Source organism: Myotis daubentonii, chromosome 9 (assembly GCF_963259705.1).
Source record: "Myotis daubentonii chromosome 9, mMyoDau2.1, whole genome shotgun sequence".
NCBI classification, from domain to species: Eukaryota; Metazoa; Chordata; class Mammalia; order Chiroptera; family Vespertilionidae; genus Myotis; species Myotis daubentonii.
The window spans coordinates 54,379,401-54,397,895 of NC_081848.1; the positions used below are offsets into that span (position 1 = coordinate 54,379,401).

Here is an 18,495-nt window from a genome sequence, read left to right on the forward strand (position 1 = left end):
GGTTCAAACCCCTAAACCTTCAGATATATGAGTATTCATGTCTCCATCTGTTGAACTGTTCAACTAAAAATAGCATTCTTTGGCCTGCTCTCTTCTAAAATTGTGCCCCTGAGACAGAAAAAAAAAAATGCCTTAGATTAGCTCAGAAAACCAACAAAGTAAAAAGAAATCTTTCCTGCATCTTCTTTATTCCAGAGAAAGACAGAACTGGAATACACTAATGTAAGAAGGATCTTTCCACTTTAAATATCTTTTCTCTACTTGCTAACAAAATTTCGGGCTTCCAGGGTGTGACCATAAACACTGTTAAGATTTATCCAGGCTTATAACTGTTAGAAGTAACAACCTTTGAAGGACAAGTTAACTATGACATCAGATAGGACCAGTGCTGAGCAACGCAGCGGGGGGAGGGGGAGGGGTGCTGGTGGTAGTGGTATCAACAACATATTGTGGACTTTTTTTTCTTTCTTTCTTTCTTTTTTTTTTTTTTTTTTTTTCCGAAGAATCTCTGTGTAGAACTAAAACAAGTTAACATACTTGCAATGCTTCCTTAGTATCAACAGTTTATCACGGTAATGATTGTTGGAGCTGTGACATTTTAGCTTGTCAAAGAAGGGGAGAAAACCTTAGCTAGAAGAGAAAGCTGACTTTAAAATCAATAAAGCAAGATATTATTAAATGTTCTCTCTATTCTTGCTCAAGACTTTAAATGTTAATGTCTGTAGCAGCTTCGACATGAGTGTCTACTCTGCTGTTCATAAACGTCCCAATAAACACGTTAGACTAACACCTGGAAAGTTTAGGCAATCTGCCTTTCAAACAAGGTCGAGCTTTTCTAACCAGGGTACCATACAAGCAAACAGAACGAAGGTTTCCTAACGTGCAGGAAAAACTTGCAAAAAAAATGGAAGCAAGAAAACAGAGCAAACAGAAACCCAAGAAATTCTCAAACCAGCCCAAACTCAAACTGCAAAGCTGTGAGGGCTCCTGCTTAAATGGGTTCTCTAATTAGCCTAATAAAAGTGACAGACATCGGCATATGTTGTGCTTCCCCATCAGCACTGCTACAGGAACACCCAGATCTGGCCCTCACGTGTATGACATTATGGCATCAAAGCCCAACAGAAGCCAGACTTGACAGCATCAGGAGCCAGTGATGTTGTGACAGAAAAAAGTCAACTTAAGCCCTAACCGGTTTGGCTCAGTGGATAGAGCGTCGGCCTGCGGACTGAAGGGTCCTAGGTTTGATTCCGGTCAAGGGCATGTACCTTGGTTGCGGGCACATCCCCAGTAGGGGGTGTGCAGGAGGCAACTGATCAATGATTCTCTCTCATCGATGTTTCTAACTCTCTATGCCTCTCCCTTCCTCTCTGTAAAAAAATCAATAAAAAATATATATATATTTTAAAAGAAGTCAACTTAAGTGACTTGTGAAAATGTAGTAAAAGAAAATCTGGGTAGAAACCGGCTAAGAGAAGGTTGATGGGATAAACCTCAACACTTCAAGAGAACATAAAGTCAAAGAGGAGAGGAGGTCACCTGCGTTCACATTCTTTCAAGCACTTAAAAGTTTAACAAACTAACTGCCCTGAGAGGGTAAGCTTGCTAACTGTTTTCACATGGAAAGCTTGTTCTTAATGTCCAGTTTCTATTTAGCAATCAATCCTAAGCATAGATTTCAGAATGTCCAGAAATATGGTATCTTTTCTACATCCAAAAGCCTTAGGAGAGAAATCCTTTCTGGCTGTATAGCAGACAGCAGATAGTGAGAGTGTATGCCTGGTCATGCCTCGGTGGAAACCCCCTTATACCTCATATCAAAGGGGGAGGGGGAGAGCAAGGGGGCAGCTAGCTCTGGAACTCCTCCCTAGGCTATTTCCAAGGTGGCCTTTGATCTTGTTCCCTCCTTTTTTCTCTGGAGTAAACGTTATCATTTTCCAAAAATGTAGATTCAAAAGCAGCAGAGAAGAAGTCACATGGACACTTTATTGAATACATAGTATGCAATATGTATAACTTGCAGAGCCAATAGAAGCTGAGCATACAACTTTTGCTAGCTGTAATTACTTTGTCTTCCTTCCTTCCTTCCTTCCTTCCTTCCTTCCTTCCTTCCTTCCTTCCTTCCTTCCTTCCTTCCTTCCTTCCTTCCTTCCTTCCTTCCTTCCTTTCTCTCTCTCTCTCTCTCTCTCTCTCTCTCTCTCTCTCTCTCTCTTTCTTTTTTTTGAATTGGGTTTCCTATCCTTGGTTAGAATATAAAATGTAGTATTACATCTAACCCAGAAAGTCAAAGTGTGTTTCAGTCTGAGGTAATCTGTCTCCATTTTTTTTTTTTTTTTTTTGTGATTCAACAGCTTGCTGGCAACTCGCCAGTACCTGAGAGTCCCAGAGAGGAACACCAATGATATAGGAAAGGAATTAAGCATGAAATTAGAGAACAACTAGATCCCTGTAGAAGAAAAGGACTTGGTTTTCAAAAGAGACATATAAGCCATCTTCTCTCAAGTAGTAAGAATAACACACACACACACACACACACACACACACACACACACACACACACACACACACACCAAAAAAACAAACTAACTAACTAACTAAGAGCTTTACTGGAAGTTTAATATGAAAGGAATACTATCAAAATTTATGGGGCAAAAAGCAAGCTGCCAGGCCCAGGCACCCATCCCTACTTCAGCCTGAGAAAACTAAGTTAAGAAACCTGAATTAGGTAGAGAAAAATAAATCCTAGGTAAAAACTTTGACTCAGGAATATTTTGTAGCCTTGGTTAAAAAACTTGACCTCTCTGAACCTCTGTTATTTATGTGTACAAGTGGAACCATATTCTATCAACTTTACAGAGATTTTTGGAGTGTTTAAGTGTTTTTTTTAACATTATACATCACTATACATTTAAAAAAGTAATAATAAGTAAAGAAAATAAAGATGGTTTGAAAACACACATAATATAAAAAAAATTGCCTAAATACATATACAGGAATAAACAACCTAATTCAGGGGCATTGGTTTGACATCTGCATTTTTTTTTTTTTTAATGAAAGAAAAGGGGCAAAAAGGAGCCTGCCTAGGAATTAGAAGTAGGAAATGATTATCTTGTAGTGCTCAGGTTTTGTGTTTGCCACTTTTGAAAAAGCCTAGAATATGACTGAACAATCCAGTCCCCCACCCAATGAAGCATCAATGGAAGTATTCATACCTCAATCTGTTTGTGGTTGTAAGAGTGGCCACCACCATGTTCAAAGGTGTCCAAACTCCTGCCAAAACGGTCACTTAGGCCCTTTAGCCTTGGGTTAATTTGTGGGTGGGAGACATGACCCTTCTGTTTAGTAGCATATTCAGAAAAAAAAAAAAAAAAAGACAAAACACACTGTCAGAACTCATGAAACAGAACACATATTTCTACACCCAGGGTACTGACCACCCCAAAGCATAGAAAGTAGAAGGTTTAGGACCCAGGTGCTCCTTCACAGAAACTCGGCTCTAAGATCAAACAATGTGACTGATTCTTATTCCTGCCTCTGACTCAAGGGTACACTCTATAGCATAGCTATCTAAAAAGGAGAAGTAGATTGGGTTTCCTGGTAGTGAGGCTTTTCTTAGAGTTCACAAATTTCAGCAAGTTCCATTGTTAGTAGTGGGGAAGGGGGAGGCTTGGAAGAGAGGTAGGGTTGCCACTCTTATAGGCAAAACTTTTAGTTCTGCTGGGCAGTCTGTAATAAGGCTTTCTGGAGGAGGCTTAGGATAAACACTCAAAGTCTTGCAAAAATTCTTACTTGAAGACCCAATTGAAAACGGTCAAAATAATGTTTTCATGGTAAAATACTTGTACATTTTTTAATGTTGAGTTATGTAGGGAATAGCAAAGAAGAAAGTAAAATGCCTAGCCAGGTGCTATTTCCTAGATTATTTAAGAAAGATCAAAAATAATCACAATAAATTATAAGAATAAAATACTATCTTTAAACTCTCCACTGTATTGAAATGAAAGTTGGTTGTTATCATACTTTTTAAATGTTTAAATTCTGAAGGTTTAACCATTATTTTAATATTATCTTTTTGCTAAAAATGCATACTCATTTACAGTCAATTTCCCACTAAAAGGCAGTACTGGAAGGGTGTAAAGATCGCCTCACCCTACTGTACACCCTTCATTTTACTGTGAAAAAGACAAGGTACAGATGATTTTTCATTCAGCTTCCTAAACACTTTCCCCCAAGTTTAGTTTTTAAGTAAAGAACTTGGTCAGACACCATGCCCAGACTTTCAACCTGGAATGAGGAAGAGGATGAGGTGATGATACGCATGCTCAGGTGCAATATGTTTACATTTTACTAAGTAGCTAAAGTAATTTGGTAATAATGACGACCCCCTGTTCTATGAGCTGCTAGAAGGAAAATATCCAACACTGTTCTCTGTTTTGATGCTTATATGTAAAAGCTAATTTGACATAAATTAAGACATGGGTGGAAACTTGACAAGGAAAGCTAATGCAGCCAATAACAACCAGCCATAAAGAAATTGTCAAACCATTAACTCTCCTGATAGAGAACATAAAGTCCTAAGTCATCGTGTCATTTTTCCTTTAAAAATATTGAAACTGGCACTTTTCTATTTGCAGTATGGCAAGTACATAAGGTGTTAATCCTCCTAGGCTATGCTTAAAAAATTATTTAACATTCGGGCTATTATTTAGCATACAGCTGGTTAGCAGTTTTCCACTAGAGCACTGGCGAGCATCCCACACTTTCCTCTGGCACTTACCTGGAGCTGTAAAGGGCTGAGGCCCGAAGCGGCAGCAGCTGCCATTGTTGATGGAATGAACTGTACGGGGTAGTTATCACCTGTCGGAAAGAACAATGCGTACAGGTTTAGACAATGCACAGGGAATCGCAGCAGACAAGTACAAACATGGCCCTGGGATTGCCTGAGCTTTACAACGTTGCTCTAAGCTCAAACATCTGCAGAAACAAAAGGCTTCGTTGGGCACAGACTTGCAGTGCTGCCTTGGAACTTTTTGTTAACAGATAGCTGGTAGGCAAACTGGCAAAACATGAATGTGATGTTAAAAAAAATTTAATGTGCAATTCAAGCATGTTCACTCCATTACAAATCTTGTAATACATCATTTTTTTAAGAGTAAAAAAAATATCTTAAAGCCAGGCTGACACTCCGTTCACTAAGAAAGCATTAAAGCTTTTGTATTAACAACAAAAACTGGCTTGGTAAGCAAGGCAGAGCGTTAGAGCCCAAAAAAGATTGTGATCTGTTAACTGTCCATAACCCTAAACTATACTTTATTTAAAAAATAGAGAAAAATTTGTAAAATGCAACCTCTTTAATTGATAGCAGTGAGAGGGAAACTCATCTTATCTGCCAACATTCTGTGAAATACCTGGTATCCCAACGGGAGTGGACGCATTATTTTTCTGGATTAACTTCTGTGGAGCCTAGAACAAAACCATGCACTCTAGGTACTTATCACTTCCTCCTTGATGATGTGATTTCATAACCATATGTTTTACATGGAATATCTCCATTAAAGTTTGGAAAATATTAAGCATGGTTCAGCAGAGGTCGGTGCTACATCCTAACGTGTTTCTGACTCCAGGCCTCTCCTAAATAGGGGGACGGAGGTGCCGACGGTGACCTAAGAGCACAGGTTGTGTGCAGTGACCTGAGGGACCAAGAGAAAGCACGGAGGGCTGTATTGTGATTGTGGTAACTGAGGTCAAAATGAATACTTGTGGACAAATCACACAATATTCGTGATTAAATGGAGCATCACTTGGGCTCTGGCCACTCATTTAAAGTCAGTGTCGTGCGCTCTTTCTAGGCTATATTTTAATAGGCTGTTCCTTCACACATTTTTGACATTTATAATAATCATGCTGTTTTGCATGAACTTTTCCACACTGAAAACTGAATGTATAATGAAGAGACGGTGTCGAAAGAATCGCAGTAACAGCGGTAGTCAACTGGAAAGCAACTAAACCTCTTTGTTTTTTTCTGCATGGACACCAATACCTGGAGCCTCCTGATGCCCCTGCTTCCCTGGGACGCATCCTGCCTGCCACACGAAGTGCTGCTCAGCTGGCCCAATGTACATGTTAAGTCACTTTCACTTTTAACAAATTGTTAGCTTCTGATCTGCACAGTCTCTTTGCATCATATCCATAATACCTCATCAGACCATTGAGCACAGTGTGTGCTCGTGTGCAGTCCAGTAACAATTGGCTTCTGATTGCATACGAGCACTGCTACAATGCACTCACTAGCACTATGCTGTGCTGGTCTCCTATGGAGTAATGTTCAAAATATCTGATCTTGTTTTTCCCCTTCCATGAGGTTGATTTTGGTTTGCAGTGCTGCATGAGCTTTTTAAAAAAGTTAACTAGGCCAAATTATTTTTTATAGTAAGTGACTGTCGCTTTATGCTTAAATAATTCCACTGATCTCCTTGATATTTAAACTAAATTATCGGATGAAAGAATATTCCTATCTAAGTCAAATAGTATTTCTTTGGTTGATATCTGATCATGTCAAAAAAAATCACAAAACGATGCTGAATTAATGATGCTTCAAAAATAGGGTGGAAAAAATCACCATTCCAACTATCAACATGGACTGCCTCCCGGAACATTTTAGAGCTATTCTTTCTTTAAATATCATGCATTATTCATACTAACTCTAAACCACAAAACCCCCCTCCCTGTAAGTTTAATACCAGTTGCTTTATTTGTACTAAAACATTTTTCATGTCAAACATATTTTAAAAAATCAAACTCTAAAAGAATTCCCTGGGGCACTCCTTTTTTTCATAGCTGTCATGCTTCTATGCTATGAAAGAGCTGATTTTTTTAAATAGTTTTTGGCTTGCCAGCTAATTTATTACTATCTCTACCACACCCTGCAGTACTCTCCAGCTCACCTGCTGGCTACAAACAGCTCTTCCTACTTCTGACAAGCTTACTTTTAAAGCGTTTCTAACTTTGCTGCTGGTTTGAATCTGTATGTCTAACTATCATCTTGGCAAAGCTATTTCTCCAGAACATATCATTGTATTGATATTAAAAGTAAAAATGAATATATTAGAGCAACAGAGATTATCACATAAAATAATTAGAAGAGAGAGAAAAAGGAAAAGTCAAGAGAGGGAGAAGATAAGGGTTAAGGAAAGAGGGGATTATAAAAGTAGAAGAGGAAAATATAAGAGGGAGAGGGATTTAGGGTGTTGGAAAGTTTAATTTTTTATAACAAAATTACGTTCTCTCCCCAACCCCCTTTTGTTTCCTCTGTGTAAGAGTTGATCAAGAAATAGTTCTCAGTGGCTGACTTGGCAAGGAATCAGTCAACATGTTGTAGCAATTTTTTTCAAATTTGTCTCTGGATTTGAAATGCTTGCGTGAGCACCCATTCTTTTAAATTTGTACAAAGGAAGATGAAGCCTGTTGGAACAGGTTGGCTTTAGGCACTGCCGTGCTCTGGCTCCTGCCACCTCTAGTGTACGAAGACAACCTCCAAGAGATAGTCTGGAAAAGAATGCCCATTCTGCAAATCCATCTCTCCAGCCTTCTAGATTTTCCAACTGACTATTTTTACCTGAGGATTACAGTACAAATACGAAACAGGACTTAAAACCTATGGGACATTTGCCTAACATTCGTTTCACTTGTCACACTGGGTAACATTCCTTTGAAATCAAAGCAGCTCCACAGCAAGAGTCCCTGAATGACAGAAAGTACACTGTGTAATTTTCAAGGAAATTGAAATGAAGCCAAAACTTATTAAGACTTAAATACAGGAGGAGGGGGAACTAGGACTCAGTTTACCTCCTACAAGAATACTCATAGTTTGTGTAATTCAGATAGAAATTCCACTTTCATTAAAGAGTCAAAAATCCCACAGGTAAAATTCTGCCCATTTAGTTTGATTCTTCAGAAAGACAAGGGACTGGGATGGTTGTGGTCTTCTGAGATATTCACTTCAGATATTAACCTATTAAGGAAATCATTTAAAGAGTGCTGGGGTCCAACCCCAGGAGGTCCAGGGGTTCCCAAAGGTGTAGACAGAGTCGGCGAAGAAGGAATGACACGGAGACAGCATTCAGTTGATCAGCAGCCTAGCCAGGATCTCTAGCCAGGATCTCCAGCCAAGTTCTGGTCTGGATCTCCAGCCAAGTTCTGTTCAGGATCTCCAGCGAAGTTCTGGTTAGGCTCTCCAGCCAGGTTCTGTGTCCACGTTCTCTTGCTAGGTTCTCCAGCCAGGTTCTCCAGGTTCTCCAGCCAGGTTCTGTAGCCATGTTCCCTCGCTAGGTTCTCCAGCCAGGTTCAGTCACCAGGTTCTAGTCAGGTTCTCTTGCCATGTTCTATCCAGGTTCTGTAGTCAGGTTCAGTCCAGGATCTTTTGCCATGTTCTCTCGCTAGGTTCTGTCTCTAGGTTCTGTGTCTTGTTGTCTTGTTACATCTGTATTTATACCAGTTGATTCCAATCCTATCAATCTCTATTCCAAAGGTTAGAGCGTTTCTTATCTCCATTCCAGGGATTAAAGATTATGTAGTTTAAGCATGATTGTTCATAGTTAAAGTGATTAACTACCCTCCCTAACTTTAGGGGAAAATCCCTACCTGGGGAAACAACCTTTCTCGGAGAGGTGACCTTGGTTAAAACACATAGCGCCAAGAAGGTGAGCAAACATATTAAGAACAGTATGCCATATACGCCAGGTCCCTTGAAACATATGCTGTGCAGATGTTTCTCCCCTGCAGCGACTGTGTCAAGCAGCAAGGATGGACCGGCTCCCAACAAAAGAGCTTGGGAGGAGTAGAGAAGAAAGATACATTAAACTGGGAGACAGGATTCAAAGATTCTTCAGTTAATTGGCTCAAAGTCTCACACCTTACTCTACACACTCCAAAACAGAAGAAAAATTCACTACACGACTCTAACTATCTCACAGATTAATTTGTGGTGGCATCATAGGTTTATGGCAAATTACTTGAGTTGCCAAATAACTTATGTATAGATTCCATTTTTATAAGCTATCGTCATTCTTGCTACAATATAGAAATAGTTCAATCACTATCATCAATGTAGACTTAGACATACCACTTTGCATCTTGCCTGGATGTATGTATTCAGAGTAGCAAAATATTACACTTCCTCTATATTCTAAAAAATTGCCATCATCTATCTGAATTTATCTTTGTGAAACATCACATCACAGCAAAAGTTAGCAGGTAATGGGTGACACTTTTAGAATTCTAAAAATAGAACAAAACCTTCCATCTGTTCTGAGGACAATTGGGCAAAAAAATTTGGCAAGCATACTCTTATTTCTCCTGCTAAACTGCTCCTTCTCTGTTCATTGAAGAACAGACCAGTGATGGCGAACCTTTTGAGCTCGGCATGTCAGCATTTTGAAAAACCCTAACTTCACTCTGGTGCCACGTCACATATAAAAAATTTTTGATATTTGCAACCATAGTAAAACAAAGACTTAAATTTTTGATATTTATTTTATATATTTAAATGCCATTTAACAAAGAAATATCAACTAAAAAAATGAGTTCACGTGTTACCTCTGACACACGTGTCATAAGTTCGCCATCACTGGAATAGACCAATGATGAGAAGAGTCTTGAGTTTTAGGAGTCTTAGGAGTTTTCCTAAGAGTATCTGCATGTTGTTTGTTTATTTTTAAATATGTTTTTATTGATTTCAGAGAGGAAGGGAGAAGGAAAGAGAGAGAGAAACATCAATGATGAGAGAGAATCACTGATTGGCTGCCTCCTGCATGCCCCACACTGGGGATCAAGCCTGCAATCCAGGCATGTGCCCTGACCAGGGAATTGAACCACAAACTCCTGGTTCATAGGTCGACACAACCACTGAGCCATGCTTTCCAGGCTATCTGCATTGTTTTTGATACCTTCAAAGAAGCTAAGAATCAAGAATCAATCTTAATTTCTTTGCCTATTTCTTAGATGCAGCCACTCCTCTGACCAATATATAAAAATTCATGGAATTTGTCACAATAGCAATTAAATAAGTGAGGGTCGATGAACTGATATAAATCCACCCCCATTGCAAGAAATGAAATTATAATACCACTCAGTTTATGCCTTAGTATTAGCTCACCAATGATATAGGCTCTATATATGAAGGAGGAACAGTTAAAATGATCTCCATGAAACCAGGTTAGTTTACATGGATGAACATATTTTCTTCTTGGACTGCAACATTTTAATTTACAAATTAGAACACTAATATGAAGAAACTAAGATGCTTTAATTTCAAGTAGATAGATTTAATCAAGTATTCCAGCAACAGTGGTTACACACCTATGATTTAATTCTGGAAGCAGTAGAAATCCCACCTCTATAAGATGTCATTTGGTAACCCCATACATATAAATCACATTTTTTCCTACAGAAAAAGCAAACACCAGATTTTTCTTAATGTCATCCACACTTAGACCATGTCCACAAGAGCATAAAATATCAAATCAGAGAACCAGTCTGGATTCTATCTCCGCTTATTCCTAAATGGGAGTGCTTAGAAAAGGTAATGAATGTGTTTGATTTTCTTTTTTCTCAAGGAGCATCTTTTATTTTATTTTTATTTTTAAATCTTTATTGTTGAAAGTATTATATCTGACCCCCTTTTCCCCCCATTGACCTCTTCTAGCCTTCCTGCCCCTGCCCCAGGCCTTCACTACCCTATTGTCTGTGTCCATGGGTTTTATGAACACTAGTATATGAATACAAGTTCTTTGGTTGTTTGACTTTTGTTTTCTTTTAACAAAATAGAAATAATGCTACTTTTATCTTAGAATTTTTATGAAAATTAAATTAGAATATACATTATACTTATATAATTATTTTATATAAATGCTTATTTCATTTATTTACTAGTACATAAAATTTATTATTTATGTTTATAGACAAATAAATGGTGCTCAATAAATACTAAATGAAACAAAGAAATTAAAAAGAAGCATTAGATAACAATTGTACACCAACAAATTAGAAAATCTAGAAGAAACAGACAAATTCTTGAAAGATACAAATTACCTAAATGGATTCAAGTAAAAATAAAAAATACCAACAGAACTATAACAGGTAAAGAGATTGAATCAGTAATCAAAACCTCCCAACAAAGAAAAGTCTTGGATCAGATGGCTTCACCAGTAAATTTTATTGAATATTCAAGAAAAATTAACACTAATCTTTCCCAAAGTCTTCAACAAAAGAGAGAGAGAGAGAGAGAGAGAGAGAGAGAGAGAGAGAGAGAGAGAGAGAGAAACTCTTCCTAACTATTCAGTAATGAGACCAACATTACCTTGATACCAAATCCAGATAAAGACATCACAGGAGAGAAACCAAGATGGCGGCATAGGTTAACGCCAGAGATTGCTGCCTTGAACAACCAATTCAAATTACACCTAAAAGACGGAACGGACATCATCCAGAACCACAGGAAGGCTGGCTGAGTGGAAATTCTACAACTAGGAGGAAAGAGAATATCATACCCAGACTCAGAGGAGGTGCAGTGCTGAAGTGAAATACTCAGGTGCGGAGTGCAAGTGGAGCGGGCTTGCAGCAGAGGGCGCGGTTGTTGTTTTCAATCGGGAGGGAGTCTCAGACTCTGAGCTCCAGATCTGGGCGAGTCTCTAGGGGCCCAGACTCAAACGGGAGAATCAGGACTGTCTGGCTTCGGTTGGAACTCGAAGGCAGCTTTCTCTCCGAGGTTTGCAGCGGTTGCTGGGACTCAGTGAGGCAGAGCCCCTAGGGATGGAACTGAGAGCAGCCATAACTGCTCGCTCCTGCCCACCCTGTAGATCCCCTGGGACCCGCCCCGCTCAAGCCCTGCACAGAGGCATTTCCCGGATAGCCTCAGGCAAAGGCTAGATCAGCACCGCCCTAGAGATCCAGCACAGAAGTTCTCCCACTGCAGACCCAGCTGATTCTCATAGCCAGTTGGCCTGGAGGTCAAATCCCCTCAGGTATTACCTACAACAACCAAGGCTTAACTACAACAAGACTGCGCACAAAGACCACAAGGGGGTGCACCAAGAAAGCATAAAAAATGCGGAGACAAAGAAACATGACAGAAATGGAGGATACAGAGCTCAAAACCACACTTTTAAGGTCTTTCAATAAGTTTCTAGAAACTGCCGATAAACTTAATGAGATCTACAAGAAATCTAATGAGACCCTCGATGTTGTGATAAAGAACCAACTAGAAATTAAGCATACACTGACTGAAATAAAGAATATTATACAGACACCCAACAGCAGACCAGAGGAGCGCAAGAATCAAGGCAAAGATTCGAAATGCGAAGAAGCAAAAAACACCCAACTGGAAAAGCAAAATGAAAAAAGAATCCGAAAATACGAAGATAGTGTAAGGAGCCTCTGGGACAGCTTCAAGCGTACCAACATCAGAATTATAGGGGTGCCAGAAGATGAGAGAGAGCAAGATATTGAAAACCTATTTGAAGAAATAATGACAGAAAACTTCCCCCACCTGGTGAAAGAAATAGATTTACAGGTCCAGGAAGTGCAGAGAACCCCAAACAAAAGGAATCCAAAGAGGACCACACCAAGACACATCATAATTAAAATGCCAAGAGCAAAAGACAAAGAGAGAATCTTAAGAGCAGCAAGAGAAAGAAACTCAGTTACCTACAAGGGAATACCCATACAACTGTCAGCTGATTTCTCAACAGAAACTTTGCAGGCCAGAAGGGAATGGCAAGAAATATTCAAAGTGATGAATGCCAAGAATCTACAACCAAGATTACTTTATCCAGCAAAGCTATCATTCAGAACTGAAGGTCAGATAAAGAGCTTTACAGATAAGGAAAAGCTAAAGGAGTTCATCACCACCAAACCAGTATTATATGAAATGCTGAAAGGTATCCTTTAAGAAGAGGAGGAAGAAGAAAAAGGTAAAGATACAAATTATGAACAACAAACATGCATCTATCAACAAGTGAATCTAAGAATCAAGTGAATAAATAATCTGGTGATCATAATAGAATCAGGGACATAGAAAGGGAATGCACTGACTATTGTTGGGGGGGAAAGGGGTGTGGGAGATTCGGAAAGAGACTGGACAAAAATCGTGCACCTATGGATGAGGACAGTGGGTGGGGAGTGGGGGTGGAGGGTGGGGCGGGAACTGGGAGGAGGGGAGTTTTGGGGGGGAAAAGAGGAACAAATGTAATAATCTGAACAATAAAGTTTTAATTAAAAAAAAAGACATCACAGGAAAACAAAAACACAAAAAACAGACCAATATCCTTTATGAATATAGATACAAAGTTCCTCAACAAAATATTAGCATATTGAATCCAACAACATATTAAAAGTATTATTCACTATGACTAGGTAATATTTATCCCAAGAATGCAAGAGTGATTCAACATCTAAAAGACTCAGTGTAATACATCATATTTATAGAACAAAGGGGGAAAACTCCCACTTGATCATCTCAATTGATGCATTTGACAAAATCTAATAACTGTTCATGATAGGAAAAATAGTCTCAGAAAAGTAGGAATACAGGGAAAGTTCATCAACATGCACAATTCCTGTGGGCAACACTCCTCAGTAAGCCAGCGAGGTGGGAGAGCTTGCTTGCTGCTCACTGTGCACAGGAACCCTGCAATGCCCAGAGTGATGGGCAAACTATCTGAAGGGGAAGTCCCAGAGCCCTAAATATGTTAGTTTAGACTGTGCTAATATGGGTTCAGAAACAGACAACTTCCACTGTGAATATCACCCCAAGGAGGGCCTGGCTGTCTAGCAATCAAGACGATTATTCAATCAGCTGGCAGCATAAGCTCTCTGGAATTGTTTTAGGTTATGGGAAGGTAGAAAGGGAGAAAAAAGAGAGACCTTTATTTTGTAATTTGTGAAGAACAAGGTAGCGTTTGCTCAGCCTCTTGCTTAGAGGATCAAAATATAAAGTTATGTGATCATTGCACAGCTTTTATATGTGACAAAGTTCCTCTCTTCTAAAAATTTAGTCATTGTCTCATGTGTATTTCAAGTGAAATTACCATAGCTCAGTTTATAGCAAAAAAGTTTTCTTACTCCAGACTCTGGTCCAAATTCAGACTCTGGTCCAGAATCCACCTCCCCAAATTCAGGTGAATGACAAAAACACTGCATAGGTTAAGTCTCCTGAATATGTAATCTCTCTACTAATAGTGTAAGAACATATAATTTTAATTCTTTTTAAGTATAATTTTTATATACAGTAAAGCCTAGATTAGCCAACAAATAAAAGAATATAGAGTTCTGCTTAATTAATTTCTCTGACATAACTTAGGAGTCACCAGAAAATACTTTTATCACCAGCCTTGCCTGGGATTAAAAACTGTCCTAATGTCCAAATCTACTGTCCTGCCTTAACCAAAAGGTTTTAGCCAAAATAATCAAATACAACTTTGCTTCCCCAGAACACTACACTGTGCTGCACATATGCGGTTCGAGGGAGGTAACTCACGCCTGTACAATTTTTTCCAAATCTCTATATTCTTCTTAGTTACATATTATAATCTCATCAATGCTATATGAGAAGACTTAAAAAATGGTCCAACTTCATTGACTATATAACAATATCTGTCCTCATGAAAAATGTCATCGTTATTTTAACAAAATTAGGCAACATGTTAACTATGTTGATATCTATGTCTAGTAGAAAGTAAGGCTCATACCTGATTTTGAAGTGTGGAGAATTTCAAATTTTAAAACACTGAAATTAAATAGAGAGTTCCACGCATAGTTCATTTAAAAGGATTCTAAGATTGGTAGAGAGATGACAAACTCAGATTCAGGATAAACCAGTAAATTTAGTTTACACCAACATTCCAAAGATACTCAAGATGAAGAAACAGTTCAGAAATACTTACAGAGAACAGAGAAGGACTGAAACACTGCACTGACAGAAACATATTCTCTGACAAAATATACTCCTGTCCTTAATACGAATCTCAACTTCATAGGGTATATAACTTGTTCTGAAAATTCTGCTCTAGAAAAACCAATGTTTAGCAATCTGAATACCACAACTGTCTTTTACTCAGGTGCCCAGAAACCTTTAATACTAAGGATTGCCATTTTTTTATCTGAAGAATTTTCAAAGTCAGTCCTTAAATTAGCCAATCCCTTAACATCTCTATTCTTTAAATTCTTTGAGTTTTGACACACATCTTACCTTTCCTTACAAGGAAGAGTGTACTCGACCAAGAGCAAAAGAGTAATCAATAGCAACAAACAGTTAAAATAAGTATCAAAATTCACCAGGTTTGTTTTTTTGCTACTTAGTAAATTTTCTTACCAAGCATTTTAGTAGAGTGATTTATATTTTATTAGTGCTTTAAACATATTAAAATACCTTTGTTCACTTTGTAAACCCCAAACACAAAGAAATTGCTACACTCAGATTTGTTACACACAGATTTGGTGGGTAATATAAGCAGGTTAATATGTTAAAAAGAACTTGACACAGAAATTATTAATGAGTAGAACAAGGTCACTACTTCTGAGCTGAGGTCACTTACAAAGAATGCACAAATGAAATTAAGGTTGACTTTTATTTACTTGACTATCTTCTTACATTGGATTCCTTTGGCAACATATCTTTAAACATTTAAAGCCCTGTTTACAAGGAGGCTCTGAAAGAACCTTCAAACCATTCTGTGTCTCTAATTGAATTCCCTAGGAGTCCAGTAAACTCAGAGGAATAAAGAAAAATCATAACATTTGCTAAATCATCTCAAAACATATTTCACTGCAAGGTTATGTGACCTGTTTTTTGAGGTTCCAAGATGAATGAGAAAATACTACTGAATGTTTCATTATTTAGACTAACATCAAAAAGAATTTTAGCTATTAATGGTAAGTTAATTAAATCAATCCAGTTTTAATTTTTCTTCCAAGAGAAATCAGACAACTAATAACAACATTTTATACTGTACGTGACCACTGGGCCAGAATATAAAAGCTCTTGGGGAGGAAAGCATTGGTAACCAAAGACAATTATTCATAGTAAAGGTATGAGACAGAGCTAATAAAAATATGTAATCACCCCCAAGGAAAGTAGCATTTTATCTATGAACAAAAAAAAAATCAAGTGGAAGAAGAGAAAGTAAAAGTTTTTAGCAACCAATTAGTTTATTAACATGTCACCTTCCCAATTAACTTCCCAGTTCTAATTTTACTTTTAAATAAGCTTTCATGATCTTTGTACTCATAGTTCTTTCATGTGCTCCTGTGTTTGTTGTGACTACTAAGCAAAAACATGTGGATTTTAGCATTTCCAAAAGAATGTTAAATTCCTCTCTACTTACCTGGTTTGTATGTTATTCCAGGGGGGAAGAGGAATCCCTGTTGGGCAGCAGCAGCTGCTGCCAGGGTCCGCTGGTCATGTGGAAAAATTGGGATCATGAGCGGAGGCATGTGACCCTGAACCTGCTAAACAGAAGAGAGCCTATGATCAGACAGAGAGCAAATGTACGCCAAGAAGTATTTGTTTTTCACTCCTGGTGGTGTGCGGGTATCCAAAAAGCCACCCACCTCCAACCTCATTCCAAATATGCTCCCTCAGAAAACTCGGGCCACATTCCACAAGTCCCTTCTCTTAGATTCCATTAGCCCAGCAAGAACATCACCTCATTGTGAATTTGCTTCACCCCTGCTTCCACTAAATTGTAGTTACTGGTTTTCTTTTATCTCAACTTTATTTTTCCTTTATTTTCTTTCCTTTTTTAAAACAAAGAAACAAGTTGTTTCTTACATTGTACAATGTTTAAAGGTTTTACCCTTACACCAGTTTTGCATTCTGTGCTTTATTTTGAAAACAGTATTTAGTATCCTTGGACAGAAAATAATGTCTAATTGTTATGTATTCCAAAAGCTGTGTCTCCCCAGTTAGGTATCTTATTTCAAAGCCTCACTGCATTATGTTAAACATATAGCTCTTCAGATTTAAGGCTACTACATCTTGGCTCCCAATTAAACTAATATTCTTTGCCATACACACCTCGATGTAACATATAAATTGCTTGTCTGGCTAAGCAGTTTTACAGCTTTATGCACTACCATGTAGCTCAGTAATTATGGAGTTGTATTCAGAGAGCATTTCATAATAAATCCTACTACATCAAATTTCATTTGACCTCAATAAATGTATCAAAGAGCACAAAAATGCAAAATAGAAAATCTTCACTCTCTATATCAGTATTTGTGTTCCATATAAAGAAAGTGAGAGCTATGACAGAATCATGCCTGTGGAAATCACACTTTAATTTCCCAGCTCCCTCCTTTCCTCCAGGCATGCTGCCCCGGTTCTCGAGAGCATCATAGGAAGGTTTTGTCCTGGCTTTCAGGGCCTGATTCTATAAGTTGAACTAAGGGACTTTTGTTATATAAAGATCAAAACTAGGGTGTATTAACAGAAATGATCTTTTAGTTCAAACGGGGTTTTTGGCTTCCTTACTAGCATAAAAAGGCTACATTAATTTCTATTTAAGATATAAACCGTTACCACTAATTCTACCAGCCCCAAACCTTTCCCCTGTTTAAATTCCTAAATCTTCTTTTCAGGCAGAAATCCACACACTGGCTGGTGACCCTGTTTAAATAGCACTAACTTGCCTTGTCCTGTCCTTGTTCCCTCCACAGCCAGGGACATGGTGCAAAATGCTTCTGTGTGGGTCTAAGAGGTTTCATTTACCAACAGTTTTTCTCTAGGGAAAGCCCTATGATGTGGGTTAATAAAGGGCAAGCAAAAAATAAACACTTTACAGTATTTTTCTGAATTCATTTCTCAGGAAAATCAACTTATAATAAAAAGGTCTTTGTGCAATTACTACCTTGCCAGTGGGGCGTGAAAGAAACTAGCTTTAGGCAGCTATTTCTCCCATTTTAGCTGAGGTAAGCCCAAGTTTTGTACGTTAGAGTACAAACTTAGCCTGCTTAAATTGGAGCTGATCCCCTAGTGCCCAGGTCTTGCCTTTAACCCTGAAGAAAAACACTAAGTTTGCTTCCAACCCCAGCTGATTGTGACCTGATGCAAATCTGAGATGTCAACATTGAGGGCACTGTTCTACGTCAGAAAATAAAACATGGTATTCTTTGTGGGTGACTATTGTTCAGTGCAAGAGTATATAGAAGGAAATCATTTCATCTACTCCTAGAAATATGGTCCTCTCACGTACCCAGCACATAGCACAGATGCTTCACACTCTAAAGAAGGGGAGCAAGAAAGTGAGAAGTCTAGGTATTATATTTATTTAATCTTTCCTTCTGTCATTTAACAGACATTTATTACATTTTATTTATTTATTTGTTTGTTTGTTTAATTTATATCCTCACCCAAGGATATGCTTCCACTGTGTGTGTGAGAGAGAGAGAGAGAGAGAGAGAGAGAGAGAGAGAGAGGCAGAGAGAGAGACAGAGAGAGAG

At 38.3% G+C, this 18,495-nt stretch overlaps 1 protein-coding gene and 1 long non-coding RNA gene across 27 annotated transcripts in view; one reads left to right on the forward strand and one right to left on the reverse strand.

Moving 5' to 3' along the window:
- The window catches only part of LOC132241013 (uncharacterized), a 39,787-nt gene extending 33,670 nt beyond the window's left edge, over positions 1-6,117 (forward strand). The window contains exon 4 of the long non-coding RNA XR_009454445.1: positions 5,640-6,117. This is a non-coding gene — a long non-coding RNA (uncharacterized LOC132241013). The remainder of the gene's footprint in view (positions 1-5,639) is intronic.
- Positions 1-18,495, reverse strand: part of SOX6 (SRY-box transcription factor 6) — a 550,404-nt gene that overhangs the window by 103,123 nt on the left and 428,786 nt on the right. For 17 of the 26 annotated variants that reach the window (XM_059709018.1, XM_059709013.1, XM_059709014.1 and 14 more), the window contains 3 exons: positions 16,380-16,503; positions 4,778-4,857; positions 3,213-3,335 (listed from right to left, as the gene is read on the reverse strand). In XM_059709018.1, coding sequence (XP_059565001.1) covers positions 3,213-3,335; positions 4,778-4,857; positions 16,380-16,503 — 327 coding nt within the window. The remainder of the gene's footprint in view (positions 1-3,212; positions 3,336-4,777; positions 4,858-16,379; positions 16,504-18,495) is intronic. The other 9 variants (XM_059709019.1, XM_059708999.1, XM_059709002.1 and 6 more) reach the window with 3 other exon arrangements.